A 25,090-nucleotide genomic window follows, 5' to 3' on the forward strand; every position below is an offset into this window, starting at 1 on the left:
TGCAAGGTATTACCATTGTTGTAGCAACCCTCCCAGCTTGATGTCATCCCCTAATCTTATAAATTAACTCTCTGCTCCATTAGCCAAGTCATTAATGAAAAATAACGAGTAGTACCTGACCTAGGACTGACCCTTGTGGGGCCCCGCTAGATACACCCTCCCAGTTCGATAAGGATGGTCTTTCAACCACTTGTGCACCTCACGTTATAGTAGTTTTAGCTGGACCACGTTTCCCTGCTTTGCTTATGAACCCGTCATGAAGGACTGTGTCAAAGCCCTTATCATAAGCCTTCCTTGCCCTGCACCCCTCGGGCTAGCTGTAGCGTAACACCAGACGGCCGGCCAAGCCGGAGCCTCCCTTCCCCAGCCCCGCTGTGCATTGTGCGCTTTATGAGGGGCTGGGGATTTGCCCTCCCTCCCTTACTCTGTTTTACATGGAAAGCTGCACATTAGCGTCTGTCCCTGCTGCTGCGGCAGCGCTGGGGGCGGGGGGCGCTCTTTCCGTATTGGCTGTACGTCACTGGGGGCGGGGCTCCTATCAGCTGTTTGGGGGATGCCAGGAAGCAAGTGTATTTTGGAAACAATACGGCGCGGCGGCGCCTGAGGCTGCAGCTTGGGGACTCCTCGCTCTGCCCGGGCTCGGCGCCCGTGTCCCCCCACCTCCGTCCGCCCGGCGGCGCCCTGCCCTGCCTTGCCTCCCCTGCCGCAGGTAAGTGCCCGCCGGGCCGGGGGATCCTGCCGGCCGCCTCCCCACTGCGGGCATGGAGCGGAGCGCGCCCCAGCTCTGCCGCGGGAGACGCTCCCGGGCGGGCCAGTCAGGAGGCCCCTTTGCACCCCGTGCTCCCCGGCTCCTGCCCTCCCCGGGGGGCAGAGACCCCGCACGCTCATGGCAGCGGCTCCGGAGCTGCTGCTGCAGGGGGCTCAGTCCCGGCGGGCACTGACCTAGCAGCCCGCCCCTGGTCCAGGCGGGGTTGGCTGGAAGGGGGCCGTGGATCAGGAGCCTTAGGGCGGTGGGGAGAGAGCGAGCCTGTGGTAGCTTCTCTTTCTGTGTCTCTTGGCTGGGCTCGGGGCCGAAATCGAGCCATCCCGGTTGCAGCCGCTTGTGCCATAGGGCCAGGAGTCAGGTAGGGACTGAGAAGGGTCGGGACCTGCACTTAGACCCATGGGGTTGGCAGTTACCCGCCTAGAGCGGGACCGGGTGCCTCCCGTTCTCCCCGGTCTTGGTCCTGGAGTGGAGACCTCGACCTTCATCACCTCAGCATGGAGAAATCCGCTCTCTGCTGGTACCGTTTAGTTCTAGTTCACTATGTTAAGTGACCTTCTCCCCCATCCAGGAAATGGCTTCCCCTGTTGGTATCAGGGAGATGTTTATATTGTCCCCAATTGAGCCTGGGTGACATCTGTTTCTCTCTGTTCTGTGAGCTCATGAACCCCAAACTAGTGAGGGGGGAATCTTCTCGCCTGTTACTCTCTGACTATAAACTGGTAACTGGCAGAGTCATTAGATTGCCGGGAACTAAAGGGAAAAGATATTTATCATAAAATCATATATCTCTACAGCAGTTCATCCCCTGTCTGAAAGGGCTCCCCACATCTTACCGTTGTTTTATATCCTTTCATTGTACTGTCTGCAGCTGAATTCTAGTCCGGTAAAATAAGCCCCTCCTTCCACCAGAAAAATATTTGCAGTGTCCTCCGTTAGTCCTACTCACCATGGTATCTGATTTACTTAAAATAAATAAAACTCCTCTTCTGTTGAGTTTCCTCAACCTGATGTGATCACTTCCTTATAGTTAGATTCATGCAAGTAGCTGTTGAAAAATACTTGTGCCTCTTTGGCAGTGAGCTAATTCAGTGTATTGCTCACAAAGCAATTATTCGGGCACTTGCCAAAGGCAGAGACTTTAAAAATTGGTGATTTGCATAAATGTTAATGATGATAAAGAAACAAGTTAGTGCTAGCATTATTCCAAAGCATATTGCTTTTTGGAAACAGTTACCTGAAGTGCCTGTATAAGACAGTGCCTTGTACGTACAATGCTGAGTACACTTGTGATGCTAGAAATTATGGTAGTTTCCAATAGCCCAGATAATGTGTTTCCACTATTGAATCTGTTCTGGGGTTTAAAGTTTCTGTTTTAAATCCTGCTGGCCCCAAACATTGTATTTAAGTCCTCTGCACAGGTATAACTTTGCAGTACGTAAGCCCACAAAGGGAAGGAAATGAAGGAAAGGAATATGGTAGTCCTAAACTTAGACCAGCCAACTTTGTTTTGGGAGCAGGCAGAGGCATATGTATGTTGAACCTTCCCTCTGTTTTTCCTGTCTGCTCATCTTGAGAGTAGCCTCTGATACTGTACTGTATAAGAATTCCACTGTCAGTGTGTTCAGGCTTTCTCAGATAGCGGGTTTTCTTGTTTCCTCAGGAGAATGTGGTAGGCAGATTGAAGGTATGATACTCCATGCATTTGTGCTCCCACAGTCATAAACAACGCTAGCAAACTCTGATTTGTTTGATGCATCTTCCTTTGAGAAACTCTATTTTTGTTCTTGTTTTTGAAGGAGCTAGCAAACTTAAGTTGAAGAAATTAAGTCGCTCTTAGGGTAGGTGATGCTCTGGACTTGTCAAATGTCTTGTTCTTCTCCTCAGAACCAAGCATGAGCTCACCTTGGCCCACCAGGATAGGATGTGGACTAAGATTTCTGACTGTTCTGAAGTCCCTTTTGTTAAATGTTTGGTCTACCTGGTAAACTTCCTGGCTTTGGGGTTTGTCACGTTTAGCTTTTTGTACCAAATGTAGCTCTAGCTATACATTTTAATGCTATTTGCAGTTGTAACCTCTTTTTGAGAGTGGAAAACCTTATTCCTTGCCATCTCTGTATCTTCTTTAGGACAATGGTGTCCTGAGTTCATATTTACATGGGAGGAGGTACATGTGGAGAACTGTGAGGGAAGTACTGGATAGATCATGCTAACAGTTGTCTTTTTATTTCCTTCAAGCCTAGGATTCCTTTTACTAGTCTGCCAGCCTGTTAAGTTTTGGTCAAAACCAGAGCAAAGGAGAGTGAAGAGTTGAATTTCACTTCCTTGTTGAAAACTGGGTGAAAATCCTGGGCATGGATCTCTTAGGAGACTGTCTTCAAATGGGGTCAGATGCACAGATAACAGGAAGGGATTGCTGGATTCATTGGCCAGGCTGCTTCTCCCTATCCTGTGTTAGCAGGAGCTCTAAAAGAGTGGTTTTCATTTTCCCACCCTCTTTTGCCTGGTGTGAGGACATAATGGGGCTAAAGGAATATATACCTTTACCCCGATAGAACACGAATTCAAATATAACGCGGTAAAGCAGCACTCCGGCGGATCAAAGCAAGTTCGATATAACGTAGTTTCACCTATAACGCAGTAAGATTTTTTGGCTCCCAAGGACAGTGTTACATCGGGGTAGAGGTGTACTTTGATGTGTATAAAAGCCCTGCTTGAGATACTGACATGAGCAAACACTAACTTCTGTAATTCTAGGGTGAACTAAAGGAAGGGTGTTTCGGGTAGATTCTGTAGTAGTGAGTGGTACGTGGGGGTGGTGGGGCTGCATGAGTTTTGGGCATTTGGTTGGTTTGCAGGGCAGGGAATGAAGTAACCAGGGGTTATGGAGTGTTTGGCAGAAAGCAGTGTTGACAAGTCTTATGGTTTGATGGCAAGTCTCTTCAGAGCCTTTGGGTTACACCAAATAGTAAATCAGAAGGCAAATATAAAGATTCCCAAAAATATGTGTGTGGGGGGTGGTTATGCAGGTCGGATTTGCTTTTTAAAACAATGTCCCTCTGTCTCGCCATGACTATTCTTTTATTGGGGGGGGGGCGGTCTTTAAGACTTCGAACCATAGGTGGAGCCTTTTTAGCTTGCAGAGCTGTCTGTTCAAGGGCTGCAGAACTTGACCACAAGGCCTTAATCATCAGCTTATTTCTGATCTTTTCAGGCCATGTAGACTGGTTTTAGGAGGAAAGAGCTTGGGGAAGTAGGGAGAACTGTGTGTTCCTGAATGGAATTGTAGGGGGAGTTATTCTGGACTGCACTCTGGTTGTATCTTAGCCATTTTCTCAAGAGTTCATTTGTTGCAGGAGCAATGGATCCCCCCAGCTACCTGGAAGAGGACTATTCCAGCCTGGATGGGCTGGACGATGACGTGTTTCACTCTGACTTTGGACTCACAGGTCAGCCTGGTGAGATGACCCCTCCTGGCATTTTCACACAGAACCAATCCTACAGCTGTCTCCTGGGGAGGTTTCAACTATTCCCACTCACACACTGCTGTGGTCCAGGTATCAGGCATGCTGAGCAGCAAGACAAGGCAACCCAAACACTCAGTCCATCCTCTTCCACTCAGGATGTCATGTTGCCATGTGGAGTCACTGAAGAGCCCCAGAGACTCTTCTATGGTAAGAGCACCCCAGCATCACTAGCTTTGCAGAAGGGAAAACTGCCCCTCTAGTGCTTCCGCTCTTTCCCCCCCCCACCCCTCCACTGGACAAGAGAGGGTTACTTATTCTGCTGCTATTCTGCTGCACCTCGAAGAAAGACAGGTCTCTCTGCTTTCACCCTTGCCTACTCACTGCAGGAGCTGTCCCTTTGCTCACTGCTTCTGCCATCCTTTAAACACCAGCTCCTTTTCCCCCCAACTCCATTATAGGGCAGCTGAAGTTATTGCTAGACACTTACAGCAGCACTTGACTGAGACCCTCCCGCAGGCTTCAGAGGGTGATCGAGTGCTTCCCTCACCCCAGTGCACATGCTGCTGATTTGCCTGCAAAGAGTTAAACCTTCCCTTTCTCCAGGCCGCCCAGGTGAATCTTCTCATGTGGATGGGACTGCATGAGTATTGTCAGTGCAGAGACGGTAAACACAGAGGTTCAAATGTTGTGGATCTTTTGTTGGGCTCTTTGCTGATAAAAAAAGTTGTCAGATAAATAACGTGAACAACCAGTTTTTCAGTGGTAAAGTGGTAATTGGCCTGAATTTCTATTAAAGCTGAATTGGAGACATGAATCATTCCCCACTTACTTTTCAGGTTTTTTTAAAAAAAAAAGCAACCCCCCCCTCCCAACTTTGAGTCAAATTCTGCCTTTGGATTCTCACATGTGGCACCTGTTATAATGAAGAGCCGTGCATGTGTACCCCAAGGTGAAACTTGGTCCTAAATGCTAGGCAGTTGTGAGTGAAGCCTGACTTGGAAGCTGCAGCAAGGGTTATGCCAGGAGATTATTGACAGAGACATAGGAAGGACATAGGTACTGCATAAGTGTAAGACTGTCATTCCAGATAAAATCCCAACGTTGACTGAACTATAAACAAGCCTGGTCCATGTGTGAGAGCTTTCCCTATCTCAATGTGGTTTCTTTCTTTCAGGTCACTCGGTTATGGGAGGAACATAATACACTCTGCTGGATCAATGTAAATCTACTTAAAACTCTGAGTGAATGTTTTACTGAATACTTAGCGTGATTAGTCATTGTTTAGGCTGCAGAAACTGGACTTTAGCCTGAGTCAGAAGTTTGCAATTACATAGGTTTTCCTTCAGATGTGAGAAGGGGAACAAGGCTTTACGCTGGGAGACTGAGCCATTGAGTCTTCTCATCTCTAATGTCTTGCAGGGAATGCTGGGTACCGTTTACATGTCCCCCCAGTTGGCTTTGCATTGAATCCGCACCTCCAAGAGGAGCCTCGGGAAGGTCAACGGGAAGCACGTACTGAGGTTCAGATTGCACGGAAGTTACAGTGCATTGCAGACCAGTTCCACAGGCTCCACATACAGAGGGTAGGCGCTCTTTCTGGGGGGAGAAGGGGATTTGGTTATCCAGGTATGGCATCCAGCAGCCTCCGGCTCAGCTGATCCTTCATCTCACATCTTTGTGTAGTCACTGTCTATGCTGAATACACACTTGCACCACTCTGTTGTGGCTAGGTTCTGCATCGTGAGCCAATCCTAATCGGTGTCTGTCATATTTTAGCTAACTTCAACGCAGCAAAAGGCAACTGTATGACACCATTCCGCCCTGCCTTCTAATCTCTGAGGAGAAGAGAACTAGAAGTCCCTGATCACCCAGGGTTTAGAATTGGCATATCCAAAGTGCAGCCCAGCGCTGCCCTCCTCTTTGATGTGGAGGTAGCTAGCAGAGTGCACAGGCTCTAACATGCAGTACCTCATCATGATTTGAGCAGACTTCCACTCAGATCAAGGAGTGCTACATGCTGGGACCTGTAGCTGCTGATGCCCTCCTGTGGACTTCACTGGGGTGAGGGAAGCATTCGCCCTCTGGAGTCATTTAAAGATGGGTGCTGCTTTCGTCTTACTCAAGTTAGGTGAGGAACTTAGTTCCTGGAGAGTTGCTGGGATGGCCCTCGGTTGGGCAAAGTTTGGGTGCACTTCACTTATGGAGATGAAGGGTCCCAAAGTTTTCTTCTCATGACCCAATAGCAGAATTTTTAAGGGAATGTTCTAGAAAGATCCACTGAAGAAATGTGAAAGTTGGCTATCTGGACTGTGGGATGTCATTCTGACATTAGAAATACCATATCACGAATTATTTTTGTGACTTGTTTGTTTATTCTCTTCCCCGCCCCCTAGGGTGACCAGACAGCAAGTGTGAAAAATCAGGACAGAGGGTGGGGGGTAATAGGAGCCTATATAAGAAAAAGCCCCAAATAGCGGGATTGTCCCTATAAAATCGGGACATCTGGTCACCCTACCGCCCCCCTTTCTAAATGGCACTCTCTTGCTAGCTGTCCCTGTCTCACTGTAGCTAGCTTCTTACAGCAAAGGGAAGATTAACAATCTTTGCTGTCAGGAGTCCTGAAGGGAAGCAGTGGAACTGGTTGTAACTTGACCCTTTCCATCTGGGGAGTGTAGCTATCCAATGTCTTTGTCAGGGAAATGCGTCCAAGAATGCCCCCCTCAAAACAAATAATAAAAAAAAAAACCACCAATAGAAAATCTTGGCCTGTTCCCTCTCCCCCAGGCAAGAAGTGTGTGCTGCTATGGCACTGAGAGAGCCATGCGACTGACTGCAGTGCAGGACAGGCCTGGGGACTGACTGAGCCAGGAGAATAGAATTGAATCGCGTGTCAGCCAAGCATGTGGGAGAGTTAGTAAACAAAAGCATCCGCCTGCACTACCAGCTCCTGCAGCCAGCCAAGGAGGAGCTCCTGTGTCTTTGTTTGAACTGGAAGGACAGTCAGTTGAAAAGGAGGGGGAGCTGTTCAACCATTTAAAAAACAAAACCAAAAACAGGTGTGAAAAATCTCAGCCAATGGTTCTGCAGGACTTGACACTGGGACAGGTATTGGCATTTAGAAATGCTCAGGGATTCTTTTCTTGGGTGGGGGGGTAGTACTGAGCCCTTGTGTTAATGTGGAGCTGTGCCTTGGACCACATAGAGTTTTAGTGTCCTATCTGTGCCAATGCATTCTCTTCCCTACTGACCCTACATGGAGGACTTCCTTTGTCTGTTGGCACAATCCACACAAACAGTCCTGTGTTCTTCTGTGCCTGCTGTTTAAAGGGCAGTCAGTGCCTAGAGACACATGAATTGGCTTATGATGGGCTGTGGTTTGTCCTTTGGGGTAGCGGAAGGGGCAATCTCTGAGAATAGGAAACCTGAGCTGCCATTTGTCTGTAAAGCTATTTTGCTGTGAAACTAACCCCAAAACTGGGTGCCCCGTTTCAACAACTCAGAGTCTTGGTCACAGACCATGATTCCAGGGTTATAACAGGAAACATTTAGAATATCATAGTCATAGACACCACTACACCTCCTGAACACCTGGAACAAAAAATAGGACTAGCGGCCAATGGGACGTTCCTCCAACAGATATGAGTGTCTGGTGGATCCTGAGCTGGCAAAATAGGTGCCAGTTGCTGCACTAGTATGTAGGAAAAACATCCAGTACTGGAGTTGCTTGTCCTGTTAGCTGTTTGCATATTCAGGCTTTTTATGCCTTAATTTGATGCAGTGATATATTTAAATAAAATAATTGCATCTTCATCCCCAGTACAGAGTTAGAACAATGATGTAATCTTATGGAGCACTTCATAGTTTTACTCTTCAAAGTGCTTATGAAATGTGGGCGACTATAGAAAATATTTCCACATGCAGGTTCTGCTACTTAGAATTGCTATGGTCAGTCCATGGTTCTGCAGGGCCCTTTTCAAACTATGCACAAGGGACCTTTAGTTCTCTCCTCACTCTTACGTGCCCATAGTGCCTTCCATCTGTTTAAGGCTCAATACCTTCTGGTAATCTCCCCTCTTGCCCCCCAAGACCCCCATCATGTATCAAGAAGCCAGGAGGTGGAGCTAAAACACAACTTTCTGTGTGCGGGAGAGACGTTGGAGAACTCTCCTCTAGTTTACTGGAGGTAGATTGGACATAAATGGGAAATTTGGGATGTTGCTGTGATTGGTAGGTTGGGTGCACGCATATATGCTGTGCAGCGCGTGTGTGAGCACCTAAGTCACTTAAACCTGAGTTTTACTTGCTGCGATAACTCAATGGAACACTTCAGCAATTTCCCACTGGAAAGGCACTTACTGAACAGGCTGCAATTTTGTGGGGGCCAGTTTTATTCCATTACTCCCTCATCCCTTAAATCCAACATTGGCTACTGTGCACAACTGTAAGATCATGTCACAGAAGGTAAAATTGTCTCTTTAAGAATAAAGACCTAGTAGCCCAGGACAGTTCTGGGCTTTAATCCAAGTGGAGCCACTGACTTGCTACATGTCCTCAGAAAAGTTTCTTGACCTCTTTGTGCTCCAATCAAGTCAGCTGGAAGATTGGGTTAAAAAAAGCAGAACCTCAATGAGAACCAGATGCTGAATCAGAGCTGAGCTATCGTGGGTAAATAAGTACATTACAACCAACAACAAAGCCCCCTTCAAACACATCGGAAATCCCACAGTTGATTTAGGTGTACTGACCATGTTCAGAAAACAATGGGACCTAGCAATAGAAATTTATTGCTACCCTATGTGGAAATTCCCCATGTACTTTAGCAAATTGTCTTGATGTAATTGTGAGGAAGAAAAGGGTGACTGGCCTGAGCATTGGCCCTGTGTATGAAATGTTTAGGACTAGATCCACACTGGTTGTGGGCAGGTCTCTGGAAATGAGCCCATTCCAGTAAAATTAAAAACAGCAAAATAAATTCTTCCTCCTGAAAACTTTCCACTTGAAAGTGAAACTTGTCATGTTTCGCATATGTTTTTTCTTATACAAATTCATCAGCTGAAGCCTCCCCTGAAACATTTTGGATCATCCATCCATTAGGGAATCTGTGGTCTAAGACCCTCCAGTTTAGGCTGTCGGCACAGTACATTGTCCAAGATTTATCCATCCCTTTCTGCATCACAGTTGCTCCCGTGTCTAGTGATTTTTTTTTTTAACTAAACATTTTAAATCAAAAATCCTAATATGTCAAAACTGAAACTGTTCTGGATCATTTTCAACAAATTTCCCATTTTGGGAATTTTTTTCAAAAGTTACCAAATTCTCAAAACATTCTATTTTAACACTTTCAAAATGAAAAGGTCCATTTTTGGTTCAAAACTACTTTTTTTAGAAATATAATATATAGTATAAAAAAGCTTGAAATTAATTTTTTTAATGTTATCAAAATCCTTCAAAATATTTTGATCTGTTTTTGGGGGGGGGGAGTTGTTTTGTTTTGCAAACATTGGAGACTTTGACTTTGTCTTGATTTGGGATGGGGGAAATTTTAGACATCTCAGAATTCTCTTAGGATGGGAAAACTGTTTCCTGCTCTGTTCTAATTACCAATGAAGCAGTGAGTGGACAGTAAGAAAAGGCCTAGCTGTGGGAAAATTGAGAGTTCTACATAAGTAACTGCAGCAAAGGTTTAGCTTGGGATAAAAAGAGCCTAAGGGGGTGTCCTGGGGAACTCTGGAATAGCAATGGGATTGCAGCCTAAATATATAGTGCTTCCCCCACAGTAAAGGATTCAATGAAATAATAGTGCAGGACACCTCAAATGATGTGGGATGAATTTCAGAAAGTGGAGGAAGTAACCAGGGAACAGCCATTTTCGAGTTGATTCTGACCAGCTGAGAGGAATTGGTTACAAATCTGAAGCAGGAAGGCAGTTTGAGTAACGTGATCATGAAATGATAGAGTTTATGATTCTAAAAAAAGGCAGGCGTGCGAGCTGCAGAATTAGGACAATAGACTTGAAAAAAGCAGACTTTAATGAACTCAAAGAACTTTTAAGTAAAGTCCCATGGAAAGAAAATCTAAGGGATAAAGGAGTTCTGGAGAGCTGGCAGTTTCTCAAGGAGACCATATTAAATGCACAGCTGCCAACTATTCTGATGCAAAGGAAAGATAGGAAGAAGAGAAAGAGGCCAACATGGCTCCATCAGGAGATCTTTAATGTTTCCAAAAAGTGAAAACATGGAAGAAGTGCTAAGGAGGAGTACAAAAGAATAGCACAAGCATGTAGGGACAAAATCAGAAAGGTTAAGACACAAAATGAGTTACACTTAGCAAGGGACATTAAGGCCTAGTCTACACTGGGGGGGGGAGAGGGGGCAAGATAAGGTCGGTCTAAGTTATGCAACTTCAGCTACGAAAATAGCATAGCTGAAGTCGACGTACTTAGAGCTACTTACTGCGGTGTCTTCACTGTGGTAGGTCGACTGCTGCCACTCCCCTGTCGACTCCACCTACGCTTCTCGCTCTGGTGGAGTACAGGAGTTGACAGAATGCTCAGCGGTCGATTTATCACGTCTTCACTAGACACAATAAATCGACCCCCGCTGGATCGATCACTCCAGAGGTAAGTATAGACATGCCCTTAAGAACCTCTTTCTTATTGCCTTTAAATACATTAGGAGAAAGAAAAAGATGAAGGAAAGGGTAGGTCCTCTACTTGGTGAGGAAGGAAAGTTGTTAATTGATGACATCAGGAAGGCTGAGATGTTTAATATCTATTTTGCCTCAATCTTTACTAAAAAGGTTAATGGTGACCAGATACTCAATACAATATTAACAACAAGGGGGAAGGAATGCAAGCCAAAATAGGGATAACAGGTTAAATAAGCTAATGTATTGAAGTTGGCAGACCCTGATAAAATTCACCATAGGTTACTTAAGGAAATAGATGAAACAATCTCAGAACGCTAGTTGTTACCTTTGGGAATTCATGGAGGATGGGTGAAGTCCCAGAGGACTGGAGAGGGATAAACATAGTACCTATCTTTTAAATAGGGGACCAAAGAGGACCTGGGGATTTATAGAGCAGTCAGCTTTATAGAGCAGATGCCTGGAAAGGTACTGGGACAAATTATTAAATAATCAACTTCTAAGCACCTGGAGGATAATACGTTTATAAGGAATAGCCAACATGGATTTGGCAAGACCAAATTATCCTAAACCAATCTAATTTCTTTCTTTGACAGAGTTACTGACCTAATGGATGGAGGGAGCAGTAGACATGATAAATCTTGATTTTTAGTAAGGCTTTTGACACAGTCATACATGACATTCTCATAAGCAAACTAGGGAAATGCAGTCTAGATTAAATTACTATAAGGTGGGTGTATAACAGGTTGATAGACCATACTCTGAGTAGTTATCAATAGTTTGCTGTCAGACTGAAATGGCATATCTAGTAGAGTTCTGCAAGGGTCAGTCCTGAGCCTAGAAAATATTTTCATTAACGACTTGGATAATGGAGCGGAGAGTGTGCTTATAAAATGTGCAGATGACACAAAGCTGGTTGCATACACTTTGGAGGATTTGATTAGAATTAAAAAATGACCTTGACAAATGAGGGAATTGGTCTTAAATCAACTGGCTAGTTGGTAGTACTGCTGAACAGGATCTGGGGGTTATAGTGGATAAACTGAATGAGTCAACTATGTGATGCAGTTGTGAAAAAGGCTAATTATTCTGGGGTGTATTAGCAGTGTCATATGTAAGACACAGGTGGTAAATCTGCTCTACTCAGCACTGGTGAGGCCTCTGCTGGAGAACTATGTCCAATTCTGGGTGCCACACTTTAGGAAAGATGTGGAAAAATTGGAGAGAGTCCAGAGGAGAGCAAAAAAAAATCAGAAAAGGTTTAAAGAGCCTGACCCATGAGGAAAGGCTAAAAAAAACCCTGGCATATTTAGTCTTGAGAAAAGAAGACTGAGCAGGAACTCGATAACATATATGGAGACTTAAGGACTATTACAAAGAGGATGTGATCAATTGTTTTCCATGTCTGCTGAAGGTAGGACGAGGAGAAATGAGTTTAAACTGCTGCAAGGGAGATTTAGATTACATATTAGGAAAATCTGTCTAACTATAAGGGTAGTTAAGATCTGGAACAGGCTTCCAAGGGAAGTTGTAGAATCCCCTTCACTGGAGCTTTTTAAGAACAGGTTGGACAAACACCTCTCAGGGATGGTCTAGAAGATTTACTTGGTCCTGCCTCAGTGCAGGAGGCGATGACCTCTCAAGGTCCCTTCCAGCCCTACATTTCTATGATTCTATAACCAGTGCAGGACACCTCAAATGATGTGGGATGAATTGTACTCGCTTTGCCTACAGCCTTGTTTTGTGATAAATAACTTACAACACTTTTTGTGCTACCATAGGACCCCAAGGCACTTTATAAACTGCAGTGCATCCCTTTAAGAGTCCCTTTGAGGACAATGGTCACTAGTAACTCAGCACTTTTCAGCTATTACCACACTGTGGCATCTGAGATACTGTAGTTATTTCTTACTCTAAAAGTAGTAATATCCCATTTTACACATGGGGAAACTAAGAAACAGAGGTTGTGACTTGCCCAAGGTGGCAGAATGACAGAGGAGCAGACCACTGAATAGGACCCAAGAGCTCTGAGTCCAGTCCCTTGCTCTGACTGCTAGATCCCACTGAGATCTCTCTAGGGGTTGGGGGGGATGCTTGGGTTGATTATTAATGGGGGGGGGGATTTGTGCGAGCACATTTGTGTGTCAGTGAAACTCTCTGGTGGAGAGACAAGAAAGTGGGAAACTCAAACTGTAAATTCCTCCTTGCTACTGAAGAATATCCTATTAACTCTTTATGATCTTTTAGTAACTACTCTTGTCACTGGCAAAGGGAACTTGGTTTATTTACAAACAAACATTTTCTTTACTCTGCTGTATGCTGTCCCTTTAAAGCAGCAGGGCTGCTTTTATTCACCCTGATTAGGCTGTGTGATGTAATGCAACCCTGTGATGAAAGGGAGCTGCACCTCTGGCTGCACAATGAAAAGGCTCTGGAGCCAACAGCCTCCCCTCACAGGAGGGCTTGCAACTTCCAGGTTCAGAGCGTATGCGTGAGAGATGGGTCAGTTCAGCAGTGTTTGCTCTGCGGCCAGCTCTGTTTATATCACTCTCTATATTTAGCCTCTGAGTCATCAGAACTGCTGACAAGAAGCTGAACTACCCACAGGCTCCAGTGCTGCACCTGATTGCTTGCCTTTGTGTTTCCAGTGGAGTGGGGGGGGGGGGTGTTGCTCTGTTCAAAGTTCCATTTCAGTCTCCTCGGGTATTTTCTTGCAGTAGATCTGAAAGGTTTACTTTTACCTCCTCTTCTACTTAATATCAATATCTAGAAATAGGGAGACTAGTCCTGCCCCCTCTACCCAGTGCCTTCATCAGATAAAGAAACTCCTTTGTAACTTCACCCTTTGTGAGGAAGGGATCTGTATAAAACAAAGGCCAGGAGGACCCTGATGCATATGCAGTAGAATGGATTATGAACAAGGTAAACCTAGAAAACAGGGCTCTAGTAGCTAATCTTCAAGGTATGGGTTAAGCCAAACTTCTCCTGACAAGCAACACCATGTCTCCAAATGGGAGGTTTAGTTTTTCACCCCCAAATCAATTAAAGGTTTTATTCCAATCTTTTAGTAAGTTTAGTACTAGGCAAATTAGAAAATCTGCCTCCACTTTGACTGAAATTCTCAGGTGGGAGTGCTCTGCTGATGTGGAGAGCAAAGGCAGATTGGGCAGGCAGCACCCCACATGCTAGATTGGGACACTTCATCAGAGAAGAGAAGTTTTCCCACATCTCCTAGGGTTCAATTTGGGGAGGATGAGGTGGGAGTGTCAGTCCTTAGCTGGCACTTCTGGTCAGGGAAGGAGGTTAGGGAGGGGTTGGCGTTTTGGATCCCTGCAACTGATTTAGAGTAAATTGTAAAGGAATCCCGTCCCAGTCCATATAAATGGTGGCTGTGACTTAGGGTCTCGAGGGCTATGGGCATAAAGCCGCAGCAGATGGAAAGATCCCATGAGTCTTGAGGAGCCTTTATTCTCCCTCCACCCCGAATAGAAAACACAACTAAATAACCTTGCCAGGTTGCACAGGATAGGAAGCACTGTGGCCTGGGAAAGTACTGGCCAGCAGTTGCCCTTTCCAGGTTGAAAGTCAATTGGTTGTTGCCATGGTGTTTGTCAGCTTCCACTTCCTGTAGGCTCAGCTCAAAGAGGAAGGCACAAGTAAATGGTGGTGGTTGTTCTGAGTTAGAAAAACGTCGAGAAATGATTCACCTGCCAAACCTTCCCCCAAGCCGGAGAATGTGTCTTTTTAATAAAGGTAGTTACTTGCCACTCCTGGCATCCCCTTTGTGGTGAGCGTCGGTGTTATTCCTTCCACTGCTCCTGCAGCTGGAGGTCTCTTCAACTCGTGTCCATGTGTCTCCTCCATCTCTGCATTCTGAACCCCCAAATGTTTAGTGGCTTTCTCTAGATGTTGACTAACTGGCTTCTAATTTGTGCATCGTAAGAACCAGATAGTGCTTGTGACTACTTCTCCCTCTTCCACAAATTTAATTTCTGCATGATGGTGCCATGATGTCCATGATAGGAAGGATCTATCTTGCCTTCCTTTCAGAAATGTTGTATTAATTTAGATGGAGTAAGTGGCCCAAATGTGTTAACATGACCCAGTCACTGTCCAACGTTAAACAGTGTTGAACAAGGTCGGGGCTTGGTACACAGAGACCTCAGCCTGCTTAGTACCATGGTGCAAACACCATTAAAAATCTTTTTTAACCTTTTATTAAAGATAAAGAAAAGAAGGGAAAACAGTTGAAGCATCTGAAATTAAATAAGGCTTTATTTTAACAACCTCCCTTTTTCCCCCCACTGTTAACTGGAGAGAGTTTTTAGAAGGAAAAACCCTGACCGTCTTAGATCAGTGGTTCTCAACCTTTTTTTATTTGCCGACCCCTTTGGAAATTTTGAATGGAGGGGTGGACCCCTTTGGAAACCTATTGTCTGTATGTATAGTTGAATTCTGTTACTTTTCATTCTGTCTTTTTTGCAGGCTACTTAGACATAGTCTGCAGACCCCCCAGCAGTTGGGGTACCACAGGTTGAGAACCACTGTTTTAAATGGTATCTAAGATGGTAATAACTGCCCTGGGGGGAGCGGGGGGAAGAGAAGTAGCGAGTTGAGATAGCAACTACAACAGCTCCAGCCTGCTGCTAAAGTCCAATCCCAGTGTATCCCAGGTGGTGGCTGGGATTCAGCTGGAGCTGGTAGAGGTGGTGATGTCCTCTGGGTTCCTCTCTGGCTTGGTCTGGTCAGGATATTTCTCAGGATCAGGGTGACGAAGGCCTGGGTGTGGTGGGAGTGGCAGCCATGATGATGCTCACTCCTGTAGCCTTTATCTGTTCTTCCTTATTTCTCCCACAAAGTGTCTTTCTTTAAGGAACAAAAAAGGAGCGATGGGTGAAATAGCCCATCCCCTCATTATTTTGTCCACCAGTTAGGCCTCATATCTGACATGCCAGTTTTGGCTTATTAATTTCTGGATGCACATTTTCTTGTTTCCCAAGGGTGATTTTAACACAATCCTTGAGTTAGATTAGTAGCCCTTTTGGTTTAGATTGTCTTCCTGTCTCTCTTTCATACCTTTTCCCATCAACATTTATTATTATAGGTTATTGTGACATCTTATGAACTGTCACATACTTGTTACAGTTGAGCTCATAATTAGAGTAAATTTGCAGGCAGTAAAAATGACAAGTAAATTTGCAATTATCACAACACAATCCTATTCTGAGTGTGGCAGCAAGAGAATGGAGCTCCTTCTAAATCAGTCCATTTTCTCTCTCTCCCACTATTTTTACTTTTTTGCAGGTGTATTATTCCCTAATCATTAGGAACCCATGAGGTTGTAGTGTGACTTCCTTTGTCCCCTCCCCTCACTTCCTTTTCCAGCTGGGACATCATCCATGATGTCTGTTGCCTTGGGGAACGTGACTTCCCAGTCTTACTAAACTCAAATCTGTTTTGTAGTAGCACAAATGTGCCTCTAGCCACCTGGAATTAAATGTAGCTTTCAACAGTGAGTCAACAACTGCTTCTTGGTTGCAAGTGTTTTTTGTTTCTTTGCAAGAAGTAGCAACTCTTTGCCAAGATTTGTATTAGTAGTTAAAAAGAGACTGTTTAATACCCCTAGACACACATCCACTGATGTTCCTGTTTAACAGTGTTGCCACTTACAGCTAAATCTTGGTCCCACTGACTTCAACAAAAGTTTGGCCACTGACTGTGTTGGGAACAGAATTTGGTCCTTGAAGAACCACATGGGGTAAGAATTGTGAAGCAAAGCAGAGCGCGACTGACACCCATGCTGTGAACAAAGGTACATTGTCTTATACAAAAGGTACCACCAATAGTACCGTGAATATATACACACTCTATATAGAAATGTATGTGTGTGACAGTTTGTTTTGTATGGAGGGAATCCACAGCTGCTCCTCTAGCATGAAAAAAACAAACCTCTTCTTCCAGCAATCAGCTGCTACCTGCGATTCTGAGAGCTGCAGCCAAAGTGATACACAGTTAAAGATAAAATGGATCACAGCTCCTGAAATCATCTTGAGCCACAGACTTGTATCCAAAGGCAGAGTATGAATAAAAGTGGTTTGACACAAGAACTGGGATGCTGATTGGTTGGTGACAGATTTATTTATATATGAGAGAGAGACACCTATCACTTATTGTACACACTGTGCAACACCCAGTAGGAATATCGATTATCGAAAACATCTGTTGCCAATTCTTGTCCCTATTCCATTTTTGGCACACTTCCTCCCTCCCATCATGGCTCTTATGTTCTTTATTAACTTGTTTATGTAGAGGCATCCTGGCTGATACGAGCACGGTTCCTGGAATGGAATTTAGGTTTGTTAGCTGACTGTTGCGGTATAGCACATTTTTCTTGTAAAATTACCTTTCTTGTGACTTACTGAAACATCCATGGTAACAGCTTGGACAGAGAGTCTCGTAAGGATATCCTCCTTAAAAGGCTGCAGCTACAACAGGAAGCTGTTTCATGTGCCTCAAACTTTGTGTGTCACTTGCTGACTTACTCTAGTCTGCTTTAGTCACAGGCTAGTTCCCTTCTAGAATCATTAGCAATTTATATTTCCCTAATATTTTCTCCCAGAGTAAGGTTACGAAATGAATTACTTTTGGCAGGGATATTGTGGGCTAGAATCAGCCTTGGGAAGAATATAAATCTGCACCACGAGGTAGTGATGGGTAAATCTCAAGGCTGTGTGACTTTGATACTTGACTAAGCCTCTTGTGTCTGAGAAATCCAACTGGAAATCTCATGAACTGACTCTCCTGATATTTCTGGTCCTTTCTGGCAGGCAAGCAGTGCCTTGGAAAAAATCCTCTCTTGTGATATTTGAGTATTTTGCTCCCAGTCCTGGCAGAGGCATGTTACTTGAACTTACTTAATGAAACTTCCAAGAAGGTCCTACTCAGTTTTGGGTAAGTTCTTTTTCTGAACTGGGTTTTCCATCCTTACTGCTGAGATCATCTGCCATCTTCCCTCCATGTCTCTTGTCTCACATTAAAATGGTACCATTGATTCTTATCTGACATATGTCCTGTCACTGAAGAAGTGCTGCTCTTGAATCTGACTAAATAGGAAAATATAAAGAGGCAGTGAGATCTAGAGCATGGGGACTCTAAAGACCTGGGTTCTATTCCTAGCTTTGCTGCTGGCATGTTGGGTGACCTTGGGCAGGTCACTTCACCTCTCTGTACCTTAATTTCCCCATGTGTGAATTGGGAATAATGATACCAACCTTCGTAACACACTGAGATCTGCTGATGAAAAGCTTGGTGGCATTATTTATTTATTTTTTATTTTATTAGAGGGAGAAGCAGGAGGTAGCTGGCAGTGGTACTAAAGGTGACCAGCAAAATAAGGGAAGAGGGGGAGTGCAGGAACTAAGGGCTGGTCTACACCCAGCCGCTAGTTCGGCGGCTGGGGATCGAAGTTCTGGGTTCGACTTATCGCGTCTGGTCTGGACGCGATAAGTCGAACCAGGAAGTGCTCGCCGTCGACTGCGGTACTCCAACTCGGCGAGAGGAGTACCGCGGAGTCGACGGGGAGCCTGCCTGCCGCGTGTGGACCTCGTCTGATCCGCGGTAAGTTCGAACTAAGGTATTTCGACTTCAGCTACGTTATTCACGTAGCTGAAGTTGCGTACCTTACTTCGACTTGGGGGGTTAGTGTAGACCAGGCCTAAGTCTGTGCCCTTTTTTGCTGCTTTGACATATAAAGAAGGCTTAAGAGGTTTTTTGTTGTTAATTTAATACAGGTTTTTTTGCACATTACCTACTCCGATTCTCCCTCCCCCCCCCACCTTTGTTTTGCACAAAGATGGCTTTTTCCAAGTGTTTAACTTAAACGGGTATCAATTAAAACAAATACAGAACAGAGTCTGGATAAAATAACTTCCTTGCTCAATCAGGTTTCACTTTAGTACTTGTGATGTCAGATTCCACTAGCTCTCCAGCTGTCCAGTGAGTCTTTCAAGGTAGAAAAGGCCTGAAATTCTGAAGTATAAAAAAGTAAGTAGAAAAAGCCATTTTTTGGTGGGAGGAAATAATTCCAGACTTCCTTTGTCCATCATAATAAAGCACAAACACATTTTGAAGTTTGCCTATTGAGCTTTGGGAAAGTGTGAAGATAAACATTTAGAAACATAATATATTGCATAAGAAACTCCAAACAAAACTCAAGGCAACCTCCTACCTCAAATAAGGCAGCAGTGTCCGGTATTTGGTTTCATATGTACGCTAACCCTTTGCACCCATGCAAATGTATAGCAGTGTAAATTGCATGCACTTTAAACTAGTGCATCTCTTCCCCTGAATGCCCCCAAATAAGCACGTTGACAAATGTCACTTGAGCAGATGGGAAAGGAGTGCCACCAGTTAAACTGCTGTATGTTTCAAATTTATTTTTAAGACAACTTAAGGCCATCTCTTACATTTCTCTCCAGAAAGACCAGCTTATTTGTTTGGTCACAAATACAATGAAGTAATAAATCTTATTGAACATGTGAAGTCTGCCTGCATTTCCTTTGGAGCATCTTTAGTGTTTGCACCAGCTCTTTCGCATAGTTTGCTAAGTGGTGGAGATGGGGAAAATCTATTGTACCTTCATATACAGCACAGTATGCTTACTGCAGGCTACTCTGAAGACCTTATTTATAAGGCATTTTGGATGGTGGTCTCAAATGAGTTGGTGAAAACATGTTTTCTGGATACACTGTCAGGAGTCTTGGTTGCACATGCATGTCAGAGTAGGTTCTGAAATGTGGCTTGGGATAGGGGAAGGAAGAGAGTGAGAGATCTCCAAAGTCTCTGACAAAAAGGCGTTCAAGGCTGGTTATAAGAATAGAGGGAAACCAAAAACACCTGACTCCTTAGGAGCATTTTAGGGGTTCATTATGACACTAACCCAACCCTAGAGGATAGTATTGTCAAGAGTTGCATGGTGGGAATGTTCTCACCTATGAATGTAACCACCTCTGGGACAGGTTGCTTGTGGGTATTAAACCTGGGGCTGTTTGGAACAAATGATGCCAGGCTCCCGAATGGCTGTCGTGGGCCATGCTCTGAACAGAAAGACATTGGTGCATTGTAATTAGAACAGTGTAAACCCTCCTAAATCTGGGGACACATTTAAGTCTTGTGGAGAAGAATAAAATATTGAACGAACTGCTGTTAGGTTAGTGAATACAGCGTATATCCTTTCCAAGGCCTAATTTGAGTGCATTTGAGGTTCATGTTGCACCTTTTCTGTAGTTCTAGTCTCCGGAAAGCATGAGCACAATATAAAGAGTTTATTGGAATGTTTTGGATATTTCTCTTGAAACAATTCTAGTATGCAAACTACAGTTAAGGTGTTCTCTTTTTCCAGCTCATGATTATGTGGGTCTGCCTTGTTGGACTAATCTAAGTTGAAACACCTTGTTCATGTAGCGTGCTTCCGTACTCTGTAATGCTCTCATGTGCTAACGTGAAGTCGCTGTAAACCAGCCTTCTATTCCTTGTCTGCTGGTTTTTTTTTTTTTTTTTTTTTTTTTTTTAAAATGGTCACTAGCCTGGCTTAACAAATAGGGAATTCTGGATGAGAAAACAAGAACTGGCTTTTTAATTGAGGGTTGGTTAGGGATGTGAAACAGTATCCCAGATTGTGCAGTGTAAAGAGAAACCCACCTGTTTGTATGAGATTCCATTAAAGAACAAGAAGGCGGGGGGGGGGGCATAATGGAGAACACTTTCACAGAGGTGATTACATATAACAAAAGAGGGGACAGCATTCCTTCCCAAAAGCAGCATTATGTGGTCTGATGTCCCCCTGAAACTTAACTTCCAAACTTCATTACTTGACAGTGGGACCTGAAATAACCTCTTGCTTTTTTCTTTCTTTGTTTCTTTTTCTTTTCTCTTTTCTCTCTCTTTTTTTTTTTTTTTTTGGGTAAGTATGTTCTTGCTTAAGGTTTAATTGGCTCCAGTCAGTAGGAAAGGGCTCCAAGGCTGATTATTTATGGCTTACTGTCAAAAGTAGCTATAAAAAGGGCAGTATTATCTTGGAGATGCTGGGAAGGAAAATGTGATGGGGGGAGGGAATGGGGGAGTGTGTGTGCGCACGAGTGTTTTCTTGTACTGGATGAAATCAGAGTTTTGCTGCCTCAGCAGTGTGGTTTAAATTGAAGATTAACCCTTTGACCTTCACGGTGTCAAATCACTTACAGATGGATCACCAGTTACTTTTTTTCACTTTTGGGGTGAAGAAGGGGGGTAACTTTTTTTTGAGCAAGTTGTTTGTTCATGCAGCTGGGGCTTTTGAGAGGCTCAGAAGCCAATCTGATTAAAAACAGCACTTGGCTAAACTCTGCAAAATCCTGCAAGCAGAAAAAGGTTTAATCCTCTTGTGCACAATGCATAAGGGTCTGCTTTTTTTTTAATATGTTAGAGCTATAATTATTTCTGGAGAACTTATCATTCTCCCCACCCCCTACCTCTTGTCGTGCTGATGGGATTAAAGTGTCTGCTCTTGAAAAGTAACTGAGTTTTTATTGGAAAAGATAAGTGGTATGTTACAATTGTAAAATATAAATAACCTTGTTTCAATCATTCTCCTTTACAGCATCAGCAGAACAGAAATCAAGTGTGGTGGCAGATCCTTCTCTTCCTACATAACTTGGCCTTAAATGTGGAGGCGAACAGGAACAACGTAGGTCAGAGGTGAGACTCCTCCACCTGTTCCAGGTCACATCCAGTCTGCAGGGAGCACTGAACAAACACTGGTCTGGGGGAGAGAGACATGCACACCGCCGGCCGGATGTGAGGACTCTGTCAAACTTTTACTCATCTTCTCAAGCTTTTTTTTTTTTTTTCCCCCCCCCCCCCCCAAGGACTCTTCTTTACTGCTTCTTGCCTAATGAGGTTGGGAGCTCTTGTCCAACACTGTTGAAGGAAAGTCTTAGAATTTGGATGTGTTTGGTAAAGCTTGCTGTTGATTCCCCAAATCAGTAACCTCTATGCAAGTGAGGCAGGTAGTAGATGAACAAGTTCCTCTGCTCTGTGTTGTTGGGGTTTTTTTTTTGTTTTTTAATTGATAGAATGCAGCGTTTTGTAATTTTGGCTGCTGGTTAATGATGGTGTCTGGGACTGATGGCTCTAAATGTTCTTTGGGCTTCTTCCAGATTAGAGACACTTGACTCCTCAATGGGATAACTTTTGAAAAAAGTTCTTTTTAGAAACAATTACACTTAAGTAGCTTATGTACAGCAGCAGGTGGGTCACTGTTTATTTCCCTGAATTTTATTACTAGGGAGACTTGTAAAAATCTAGTTTTGTTTAATGACTTAATTGGCCCAAGTTGGACATTCTTCACATGAAGTCGCTCTTTGTCATTGCCACTAATAGATGGAATTGTTTCTGTTAGAAGAAGAGTCTTCAGAATCTTTCAGAAGATGTTGGTGACTCTTCAGTATCTTTGTGCAAAGGGCTGTTTGGTCCTGTACGCTATATACTGTCCCCATAAACCAGGATAGAGCTGTTAAAGATGGAATATAATCTAAGCATCATTCTTCTGGAATTGTTAATCTGTATATTTTTGTTAGTGCTCTGGTGGATTTCCCCTCCCCCCCCAATCATGTGTGCTGTTAAGAAGATTCAGATCCCAAGCATCTGATATGTTTGCTTCATGATTTGACTAGGAGATTAGTTAGTAATTACTTTGAACCCCTACACTGCAGGTTTGTACAAGTAATCAGTCTATTATTCTAATGAGTAATGCTGGAAGTGATATTAGTGTACACTGACAACAGAAATACTACTTGGAGTGATAGCTCATTGTCATTGACTTGTGACTGTTCTGGTGTTTTTAAATCTGTTTGGCTGCCACTCTTGGAACAGGGATGCGGAACTACCTACCCCAAAAATTTGGGTTTCCTTTGTTTATGAAGTGTGAAATACTAAGGGAAAAGGATATAGCCTCTGCTTTCCACAGACTGTTTCCATACTTGCCCAGAGCTAATTCTAAATCACAAATTATAAAACTAACACTAGGAAAAATCTTTCTGGACAGTTGCCCTTCAGTCCTGCTACAGCTGTCAACACAGAGGGGTTCTGGAGCTCCTGGTCTGCTTTGAAGCCTAATGAACAGTAAAGAATCACTGTATTGGAAGAGGAGTTTTCTTGCACATTCTCCTTCCCCTCCACTTTCCCCCCTTTTCTTGCCCTTCTTTAAGTCTGTTTCCATCTCTGATATTTGTAATGACCCAGTTCCCATGTACCCTCAGTAACCCCATTAAAGTGCCTGGTAATGATTTGTAGCACACATTTGTATTTGGATGCTTCCCCTCTATTTCTCAATCCCATCTCTTGACTGGCATTCTTCTTTTTCATGGCAGGAGTTGTCTAGCCCCCTTCAAACCAGCTCCCAGGACCCTCTCAGTTTACACAGCTCTGCTGCGATCTTTCAGTACAAAAGGGGTTCCTCATGCAAACTGACTTTTTTTTCTCCCCCTAGCTAAAGCTACATTATTCAGAGTAATGTGTTCCTCTGGGATGGTCAGGAGTTCAGAACAATGATTCTTAAGTTAGCTTTGTTTCTTTTTAGTTAAGCACGTGCACTATGGAGTTATTCAGTGGGATGTAAGTGGTACCTGTCATTGATTACTTTGCAGCGGTACTGGAAGCTGCTACTTATTTACTGAAATACCTTCCATGGCTCTGCAAAACAGAGTCACTTGGGGTGTGTGGTGATTGGAGAACAGGGGTTTGTAGGAAGCAGGCCTGAGGGGTGGGGTAAGCACAGACTGGATAGAGGGGAGTGAGCCCTCGGAATCTGGAGCTTGGGGAGAGCCCACTTAGAACTGAAGGTGTAGCATAGGCAGCAGGTGGAGTCCCCCTTTGGGCAAATTAGTCCCTGGCTCCACTCCTTCCGCCTGCAGCTGGAGCGCTGAGGACCCCCTCCCCCTCCCTCCGGCAGCCAGAGCCACAAACCCCCGCCCAGAGAAGCCCCAAGCACACACACACACCCTTGACCAGAGGAGCCCCGGGCTAGCTGCAGCCGCGCCTCTCCTCCCCTCTCCAGACCCAAGCGGCCTGGAGGAAAAGCGTCTCTCTTCAAAGACGCTTTTGATATGCCCCATGCAGGTTCTGGGGCAGCTGAGGAGGCAGTATTTGCTACTCAGCTTCCTGGGTTCATCAGTAATCTCCCTAGAGTCCAGAGAGATTACTGATGAACCCAGGAAGCTGAATAGCACATACTGCCTCCTCAGCCACACCGGAACCTGCATGGGGCATAATAAAGCAAAAACTTCACCACCAAACCCCGCAACCTGGGGTCCGGCGGCCGGGGAGGCCTATTATACCCACTGCTCATGAGGTGTAGGCTTGTCAAGGAAACTCTGAGGGAGAGGGGAGTGGAGCTTTAGAGGTTGCAGTGGGGAAAGGAATGAAACAAAGCTGTCAGCCAGTATGGTGCAGACATAGGTAATGCACACTCATTTCCCCACTGATTGGCTGAAATCCTTTCATCCCATCACAGAGGGGTCAGATTAATAACAGCCTTATGAAGTGTGCAAAGATTGGGCAAGCCCATCTGACTTTAGAACACTACTTTATCACCATATCAAGAAATCAAACTAGCATCATCTTTCTTCCTTAAATTCCAGCCTGGTCAGTTAAACTCCAAAGCAAATAAGTCTCCCTGGACTGCTCAGCCAACCATGATAGAAGTGTAAGATGAAAAAGTAAGTTTGATATAGGTACTTAATGATGGTCTGCCCTCACTAGCTTATTCTGTAATAACACCCTTCTTAGTGGGGGGAATAAATGGCTGAAATAGTTTTGTAGACCATCTAACTGTACAGAATTGTTTGGCTCACGGAGAGATGGAGCCTTTCCTGGCCATGATGTCCACTGCTAGCAATGGATTTATCAAAACTGTCTATTCCAAGGTCTTAAGTTGGAATCCACTTGTTCCTGTATTTGTAGTGAAGGCTGGAATATAAACAAGACTTCACTGTAGTTACAAGACTAGTCCTAGACAAAGTCTGACTCCTGCAACATGCGTGCTGCTGCCTTTAACAAGAGGTTTGACAACCACTGATGTTTTTGAGGGGTAGCCGTGTTAGTCTGTATCAGTAAAAACAACGAGGAGTCCTTGTGGCTCCTTAGAGATTAACAAATGTATTTGGGCATAAGCTTTAACCCA

At 44.4% G+C, this 25,090-nt stretch overlaps 1 protein-coding gene across 1 annotated transcript; it reads left to right on the plus strand.

Annotated features, from left to right (window-relative positions):
- Nucleotides 1–606: 606 nt before the first annotated feature.
- On the plus strand, nt 607–21,965 carry BMF (Bcl2 modifying factor). Its single transcript, XM_024195603.3, has 4 exons — nt 607–709; nt 4,120–4,437; nt 5,650–5,813; nt 21,509–21,965. Exons 2-4 carry the CDS (start codon nt 4,125–4,127, stop codon nt 21,608–21,610), a joined length of 579 nt encoding a protein of 192 aa, XP_024051371.1. The 5' UTR covers nt 607–709; nt 4,120–4,124; the 3' UTR covers nt 21,611–21,965.
- Nucleotides 21,966–25,090: the final 3,125 nt, after the last annotated feature.

The sequence above is a fragment of the Terrapene carolina genome, unplaced genomic scaffold, assembly GCF_002925995.2.
Source record: "Terrapene carolina triunguis isolate 2854851 unplaced genomic scaffold, T_m_triunguis-2.0 Scaffold96, whole genome shotgun sequence".
Classification (NCBI taxonomy): domain Eukaryota; kingdom Metazoa; phylum Chordata; order Testudines; family Emydidae; genus Terrapene; species Terrapene triunguis.

Coding starts and splice junctions, on each gene's coding strand:
- BMF (XM_024195603.3), top strand. CDS start 4,125: ATGGATCCCCCCAGCTACCTGGAAGAGGACTATTCCAGCCTGGATGGG. Junction 4,438..5,649: donor GCCCCAGAGACTCTTCTATG/GTAAGAGCACCC, acceptor AATGTCTTGCAG/GGAATGCTGGGTACCGTTTA. Junction 5,814..21,508: donor ACAGGCTCCACATACAGAGG/GTAGGCGCTCTT, acceptor TCTCCTTTACAG/CATCAGCAGAACAGAAATCA.